This window comes from Olea europaea, chromosome 11 (genome assembly GCF_002742605.1).
Source record: "Olea europaea var. sylvestris chromosome 11, O_europaea_v1, whole genome shotgun sequence".
NCBI classification, from domain to species: domain Eukaryota; kingdom Viridiplantae; phylum Streptophyta; class Magnoliopsida; order Lamiales; family Oleaceae; genus Olea; species Olea europaea.
The window spans coordinates 15,934,017-15,942,565 of NC_036247.1; the positions used below are offsets into that span (position 1 = coordinate 15,934,017).

The 8,549-nt window shown below is 39.3% G+C and overlaps 1 protein-coding gene across 1 annotated transcript in view; it reads left to right on the plus strand.

The window, feature by feature from the left end:
* The first annotated feature begins 6,244 nt into the window (after window positions 1-6,244).
* LOC111404519 (flowering locus K homology domain-like) overlaps window positions 6,245-8,549 on the plus strand; it is an 11,899-nt gene continuing 9,594 nt past the window's right edge. Inside the window, exons 1-4 of the mRNA XM_023033313.1 lie at window positions 6,245-7,290; window positions 7,370-7,645; window positions 7,916-8,110; window positions 8,452-8,544. Of these exons, the coding sequence (XP_022889081.1) occupies window positions 7,120-7,290; window positions 7,370-7,645; window positions 7,916-8,110; window positions 8,452-8,544 (735 nt within the window). The 5' untranslated portion in view covers window positions 6,245-7,119. The remainder of the gene's footprint in view (window positions 7,291-7,369; window positions 7,646-7,915; window positions 8,111-8,451; window positions 8,545-8,549) is intronic.

Consider the following 8,549-nt stretch of genomic DNA (forward strand, 5'->3'; position numbering starts at 1 on the left):
AAAAACTGCAACGGCAAAACTTAGCCCCTATTTGATCCCAATTTTTAAAATTTATTTTCAATCACATATTTTATGGGGACTCACAAATCTTATTAATTTTTATCAAAATGTACAAAAAATTTTAATTTTCATCCAATCCAAATAGAGGCATGTACAACACACACACACACACACACACACACACACACACACACATATATATATATATATATTTATTTATTTATTTATTTATTTATTATTAGTTTTTTTTTTAACGTTTAACAAAATCTCGAGCAAGGAATGCACAACAAAAAAGTTTATCCTCAATGTTGCAACCATTTTAACATTTAGTAAGTTACAATAATGACTCGAATGAAATGGAAGTGATACGAATGAATAATGTCTAGTCTTGAAAGGGAATTCTTGAAGATCATAACATGGCAAATTTCATCGCCATTGGATGCTTTTATGGATTTTCTAAGTTATACAATCATGTTATATAGACATAATGGTTGACATAATCCTTAACATAATGTCATATGTTACGCCTCTTCACAGAGCACCCAGAGTGTGTGGAATAGACGACCATACGAGGCAAGTAACAGGTGGTGCATCCGAGGCATCGCTCTCCGAAGCGAGAGAGAACTGAGGCAGCACGTGGAGGAAATCATTGATCAAAGCAATTCAATCTGAGGCATTTTACTTCGATCGAGGCGTCACTCGCCAAAGCGAGTTGAACTGAGGCACGAACAAAGAACCGTTAGAAAACAAACTGACATACGAAAACAACAAAATGAAGAGATAGTACTCACTAACAGTAGAGAACTTCGTGGGGATTGTCTGAGGCGCCTTGGGTCTCTTCCATTGTGTCCCATCTCCCGAAAACCCAGTACCACGAGCTATTCCAATCCTTGATGGAGCTTAGTTGATCGAGTACAAATGGAGTGTGGGTCCCCATGACGTGAGGTAGTACCATCCCTCTCTGCAATTACTTTGGGAATGTAGAGGGTCTGAAAACTGAGAAGGGCATCTCTACCTTGTATGAAGCTTCCCTCCATAGTATCCACGACCCTACTATTTGGCTCTATGAATTCGAGTTTGACTGGGTTGGGGCTAAACTGTAAGACCTAAGGACGAAGCGAAAGTAGGGATGAATGGGTAATCTAAGTCCGGCCATAAGGATGGCTTCACTAATAGCCACGCACGCCAGCCTAGGATAGCAGGCTCTCTTATTAGGGTTTGGCATTATCATCCCTACACTATTTAGGATCCTATACTCTACCCACAACCTTATCAGGTCGGCACGGTCATCCTAGAAGGATAATCAAACCCCCCCCCCAATGAACATAAGTATCTACAGGGCTATCGGGTTGCTTCCAAATATTTCCCCCGCCTAATATGGCCTCTGACCATTCGACCGAACTAAGCACCATAGGCTCATCTAACTCACTATCCAACACTTCAATCCTCTTAGATACCCGTTTTTTTTTTTATAGAAAATAAAGACGATTCTTGTAATTACTTACAACGGATGAATGGAAGAAAAACTTCGAACGCCGAAAAATCCAAGGAAACACTTCAAAGTTAAAATAACGTCGCCAGAAAACTTGCAAATCACAGAAATGTTACTGAAGGTTTGGGATAAATATAAGTTACAAAAATAGCCAAAGTGAAATGTTTCAAATGAGGGGAAAAGGCCTTTTATACGGAGCTTTGGACGATCGTCATTGTTGAATTCAAACAAAATTGATCTGGGCCTTTAATCGCATTATAGATCTTGGCGTTGAAACCAAACGTCAAATTTGATTAATGCTTAAGATTTGAGTCCTAGGGATGGCAAAAAGGCTTGAGGGCTCGGGCCACCCTTGGCTCGGCCTGCAAAAAGCTTGAGTTGGCTAGCTAAAAAGAAAAATTGTTAAAAGGCAGCAGGCTGCCTTTAATAAAAAAAGAGGGAAAAAACGAGTAGGCTCGGCTCGGCCCGTTTTGGCCGAGCTTTTGCTCGACTCGGCTCGGGCCAAAAAAGCCCGTCTTTAAAAAGCTCGAGCCGAGCCCGAGCCTTGATTTTCGGCTTGCGAGCCAACTCGGCTCGGCTCGGCTCGTTGCCATCTCTAGATCTGACGATGATGTTCACGAAACTCCAAAGCACATTGCCTTGAGCCTCAACTGTCATCTGCCATGATTAGCAGTAGCAGCCTTTTCTTGGGAGTAGACATCAATCCAACTATCCTTCTTGGGAACCCGCGACAACTTTTAAATCATTGCCCAGTCCATACAACCAAAGCGTCGTCTTCTGTGAGTCAACGCCTTTGCTACTTCAGCTTTCGCAAGCTTATATACTCTAGAGCGTCTTTCCTTATGGGGCCATTTCAGCTTTCTCGAGCTTATATCTTCCAGAGCGTCATACCCTGCTTATATCTTCCAGAGCGTCATACCCTATGGGTCAGCGCCTCTGCCATTTCAACTTTCTCAAGTATATATCTTTCAGATCGTCGTCCCCTATGGGTTATTGCCTCTACTACTTCAGCTTTCTCAAGCTTATATCTTCCAAAGCATCGTCCCCTGTGGATTAGCGCCTCTGCCATTTTACCTTTCTCAAGCTTTTATCTTCTAGAGCGTCATCTCTTGTGGGTCAAATCCTCTGCCATCAACAGCTTCTCAAAGCTTCAACCTACTAGAGCGTCATCCCCTGTGGGTCCACGTCTCTGCAACCTTAGTTTTCCAAAAGCGACAACCCTCTCATGATTGATTAAAAGGTCCACGCATGATATATATATTCATCTCTCTCACTTGGGGGACCACTGTTTCGTCTCCTCACAGAGTACCTTGGTGCGTGTGGAACAGACGACCATACAAGGTGAGTAAGAGGCAGTGTATCTGAGGCATTTACGTCTGCAGAGGCGGTACATAGAGGAGAACATCAGTGAAAGCAATTCGATTTGATGCGTTTTACTTCGACTGAGGCATCGCTCTCCGAAGCGAGTTGAACCGAGGCACCACACAGAGGAGAAGAGGAGGAGCGCCTCTCCGCCGCCAGTTTTCACAAACGAATCTTTTGGTCAAATGTGTGTCTATATCTTTAGATATGATAGATGTGACATCTCTGTAAAGTGTTAAGTCCTAATCAGAAAAATTAATTGCATGTCCACCTAGGAAGCGACTGATGGATGCCTACGAACAGACGCCTTGCATTGTCAAATGAGTCCACGTGTCCCACATCTAACATTGTCTCTTCCAATCCTCTGCCTATAAATACCCAATGACTTAGCTAGAATAAGGTAAGGTTATTCCACCCAAAATATACACATTTTCTCCTTCCCCAAGTAGAGATATTGAGATTCCGACAGAATTCACTACCACCAAGATTGGTTTGATCTTCGGAGTGTTTGTGGCCGTTATCACCCTTATTGGGATCGGCCATATATAGTTGACTATTTGTGGTTGTGTGTAGAGAGGAATACGTGAAATAACTCTCGGTTCGTCACGTGGAAGGTCTAATTCACGGGGTCAACATCATATGTTAATCTATCATTGGATTGCTTAGAATACAGTCAGTTTTTTTATCCAATCACATTTTACTGATGCTTATTATATCATTCTATCCGTCACCTATATTCTGGTAAAGTAACATTATTCTTCTAAGAAAATAGAGTCATCGGTAATTGAAATTTGAGATTCCCATGAATGGATGGAGGAATTCAAGAAATCTCTTAATTGTTTTACTACTATGATTTCTTATATTTGTTGGAAGCAATTTGATTCGAAATACGTCATTGTAAAGATAAAAATAGAGGGAGTGCAACTTGGTAAAGAGTGAATGATTATGCCCAATCATTTAAATATTTTTGAAAGTTCAGGGAATGTTCTACAATCACTTGAAAATTAACGAAGAACGTTATGTTACGTCAAATTCAAGTTTTAGATATTGCCAAGTTTATGGTCCAAACAATTTATTATTCGACCTCACTGTGGAATTGATTAATCAAAGCAACACGTCACTTTAATTAATTGTCTAGGTGGTTAAACATACAGTCCAGTTAATTCCTATGTTGAACTGCCGGTTTGCGTAAAGTAAATAACATAATACAAAACACAACTCACGATATGATGACGGAGAAACCCCAACGTGGGTAAAAGTTCGGGATCAAGCCAGTAAGTTCCACTATACCAATTCAGTCAATACAAGTTCTATCAAACTCCGTACCCAGTCAGACCCGTTGTTCCAGTCTCACGATCTACTGCCGTAGACACTACTAGTCTCCTGTTAGTTTCTCGATCTATCACCTGCAGCCCAATCTGCTGTCCAATACAGCCTCCTGGTCTTTAGCTGATTGTATCAACAAGTGGAATTCCAAGAACCTCCTGTTCTTGTCCCGTTCATGCGCTTGTCGTCCACCTCCCTCAATCCCCCTTTGAGAGAGTCCCTTCCTCCACAGATGAAGAAGTACCAGTGTTTTGTCTTCACAAACTTGATGTTTTTCCCCAAAATATTAGTTGTCGGATCCCAAGAATAAGATTGATGAATTCTCCAGTTGGTTGTGTTCTTGGATCTCTTCACAATGATATGAAAGGTTCTAATATGAAAGCACAATGAAGCAACCTTTATTTTCGTTCACGGCTTTTGTATTTATAGTTGGGGCAATTTGGAGTTCTAGGCCGTGTCAAACTTTTCAAAAATCAAAAATAAAATTTTCCATATAACACTGTCGCTCGAGCAAAAAGCGAGCGAAGAGCAAGCGACAGTACTTCGCTCGAGCGAAGTCCGGGCGAAGAGCGAGCGACGTCCATTCTGCTTCTTCTAGCTCAAGCGGTGGCAGGGCGAACAGCTAGCGAACCTCCGACGCCGTGTTCTTGATTTTGACCTAACACTCAAACCCTAGTCCCTACCACACAACTTTTCTAAGTTGCACCCTAAGTCCTTGCCTTTTATAACATTGTACAATTGAGTCCCTGACTTTTACAAATTTACAATTTAGTCCTTTTGTCTACAGAATCGCCAATTACACCTTTAGACCTAACAAACTCTCCCTTTGGCATTCTGTGTCAAAACTCTACAAATGAAGTCAGGACAATAGAAAATAAGTTAGGACTTGACAACCAAAAACTAAACTACCCAGTAAATCCAATCACTGAGTCTTGCATTCCTTCGTATACCTGTTTCCTGAAATCCACAAACTCTTATACCCAGTGTAAAAGCACGTGATACAGGAAATATAAAGATTACATAAAGCTCTTAATCACAAATCAACATAACAGTTTGAGACATGATATTGATGCCAATCAAAACACCAACCAAGACACCAACACCACTAAACATCAAAACTCAAACAGATGGATACGATATGGAATGCAATGCAACGCTCCCCCTTACTGCATACTTTCATGTTTTTATGCAGTAGGTAAATGTATCTATGTCTCTCCCCAACGACCCCTAATCATAACAATGCAATGCAAGTGATGACAATCAATGACGTCATGTGCATGCATATGCAGTTGCTCTCCTATGTGTATGCTCAATCATTATTATTATTATTATTATTATTATTATTTCTCCCTTCAGTTACACATTTTTCTCCCCCTTTTTGTCACAAATGCTGAAGGGACATGTCAATCACTGCTAATAAGAATGTTCTCCTACTAATGAGAGTCAAACCATGTAACGCGTAGTAAGACCTATGCTTATTTTTTTTATCAATTTTTCAAAGAATTTCAGCTCATCATATTTTTCTCATTTCTCCAGCTCATTAATTTTTCATCTTAAGTGCAGGTTCTTCTCCATTAGGCGACTATGATGACCCCTGTAGCGAGTTTTAAGCCGGTTAATCCAAGTCAGTCGACCATAAGCACCAGGTTTTAAGAGACCCCGCAGACTTAATTGTTCGAGTCAAATAGGCTCCGAAGAAGAACATTAAGATATGAACATTTAAAATTGGGAGAAATTTTTGGGTTAAGGTCTACAAAAATATGGTCAAGTCATGNGAGGTAAGTTCCCCCTTTCTTTAATGGCAACTGTTTCTATACTTTTAGGTGGGGAATTAAGTCCTGTGCCTTTTGCTAGTTCTTTTTTTCATTTCTTATTTTCCACTTGCTCTTTTGCCATCATATGTATATGTGAATCAGAGAATGCAACACCGCCAGCTGGCTATTGTCTCACAACACCATTTGAAAACTCTATTTTTGTAATCACGTTTCATTTATCAGTTAACATTATATTTGGTTCTCTGCATCAAACTGCTCTACCTTCCTAGTTTTAATACCTTTTAGGTTTAAATTTTAAAATTTTAACTGAATGCTCTTTCATAAAAAAATAAAGATAAAAAATGCAGTGGCAATGTTTAGAAAGGCTGAATTGTGTACCGAGGTGTTTTACCTTGAAAAGGCAAAGGAAAAGCCTCAAAGAAAATCAGCAAACAATTTTTATAAAATTGTAAAAAACACTAATATGCCCCTCATAAACCAAGAACCATAAGCCGTCTTGAAAATTTTTATTAGCACGATTTAACAAAATCATAAGTCTAACTTGTTATCAAACATAAGATACATAAAAATTCATCAAATAATAGATCATCAAATTAGTAATTGCATGACAAATTTGATAATCATTTCTAGAACCAGAAGTAGCCTAAAAGTCTTCCTTAAAATCATCACTATATTTGATTCCTCTGTAAACCTTCTCGTTATTATCTCTTTTCTTACTCTTCTACTTCCTCATCATCTACTTGCAATGGTAACAAATGCAGAGACAACAAGAAGAAAATTGTAAACGAAATAAAACTTTGAAGTTTCAAATTGTATATTTCTTGTCACTGGTGGCCTGCAGCTGAAAGCTGCAACTAAATCGGGACGAGGTTTATTGCACTTCAATTGTAGGAGACTTGACACGCTTGCTTCGCTTTTCTCTTTAATTATTTCTTGTAGTTATGACAGTTCGTATTGTATTTAAAATAGCTTAAAAAAATCCTTTTAATATTTTAGGCTATAAATGCAAGTTTTCCACGATTATATGGAATACACGCACTTCTTAGTCTTGTTGTACTTGAACAAGTTTCTCTTTTCTTTCTTACCTTTGGCAGGGAGAGAGTTCTTAAATGTTGGAGTTCCCATTTAAGCTGACGATCTCTTTTGATTATATTTTCTTATAACATGTTACCTCTTATGTTAGCAGAGCACTTGCCAGTATTTGCTCTACCGGACGATAGTATTGTTGAGATACAGGGGGAGCCTGAAGGTCTGCAGAAGGCAGTTGAATTAATTGCTACACATCTTAGGAAATTTTTAGTTGATCGAAGCGTTATTGGAATATTTGAAACACAGGCAAGTAATAAGCGTATAATTTTCTGATTCAGTATCCTTTTTGTGTATATTGATGCGTATTAGTTCTTCACATTGTCAGATGCAAATGCCAAATGCTCGAGGGAACCAGAACTCGCTTCCTGACCAATCTTGGGGACCTCCTCCTCCAGCTTTTCCCATGAATCCTGGTGGACATGGTTATGGGCCCAATCCTATGCACATGCCTCGTCCACATCAATATGATAATTACTATCCACCAGTTGACATGCCTACTTTAGACAAGCAACCTCGTATGGGTCCACCTACTTATGGCAGAGATGTATCAATGGGTGCTCATATAACAAATGTGCAGCCACAACAAGCAGTGGTTGCAAAGGTGGAATTTCTTTGCTCTGATCTGCATTTCAATTTCTTGTCTTTTTTGTATTGGTTTTTATCTAGTGTAGAGTATGTTTCTGTATTCAAATACAGCCTTGTATTATTTCGAACTTTTCAGGAGTTTGTAATGTTTAATTGTTGGAAATGTCTCTTTGGATCTCTACTTGTATTGTTGGAAACATATTTGTTTATATCCAAATCTGCTTGATTGGTTTTATACTATTTGGGTTTATCCCTCTGAGTGTCTTTTATATCTTTTGCTTTGTAGGTCACACAGAACATGCAAATTCCTCTATCATATGCTGATGCTGTGATTGGTGTGAATGGTGCGAATATTAGCTATATTCGTCGTGCAAGTGGTGCAACAATTGCAATACAGGAAACTAGAGGCATTCCTGGTGAGATGACTGTTGAAATTAATGGCTCTGCATCGCAAGTCCAAGCAGCTCAACAGTTGATACAGGTATTTCCTAGTGTTTTAGGAATCTAATTATTGTACTGCCTACTTTTCTCACTTTCATGATTTGGACGTTAGAAGGGGATCTGAATTCCTAGTCATTGTGTTCTTGTGCTGTTACACATATAGATAGATAAATGCAAGTTTTACCCTTTCGGGCTACATATTCTTAGGCCATTTTCATTATACTATGCTATTATAATGTCATCTTTGTTATCAGTAAGTGATATAGAAATTATGTGCAACAACCTTGTCATGGGTCGTTGGGCTGTAGTTGAGATGGGTAACTTGTAGATACAGATAGGCCATTATAGCCATTTTTGAATAATGTCCTTTTTATGATGCAGAATTCTCTTGCTGATGCTGCAAGTGGTGGTGCCCAGAATGCTGGTGGCGGACTGCCTGTCCAAGGTTATAATCCCTATCCATCTCATGGACCTGTGTA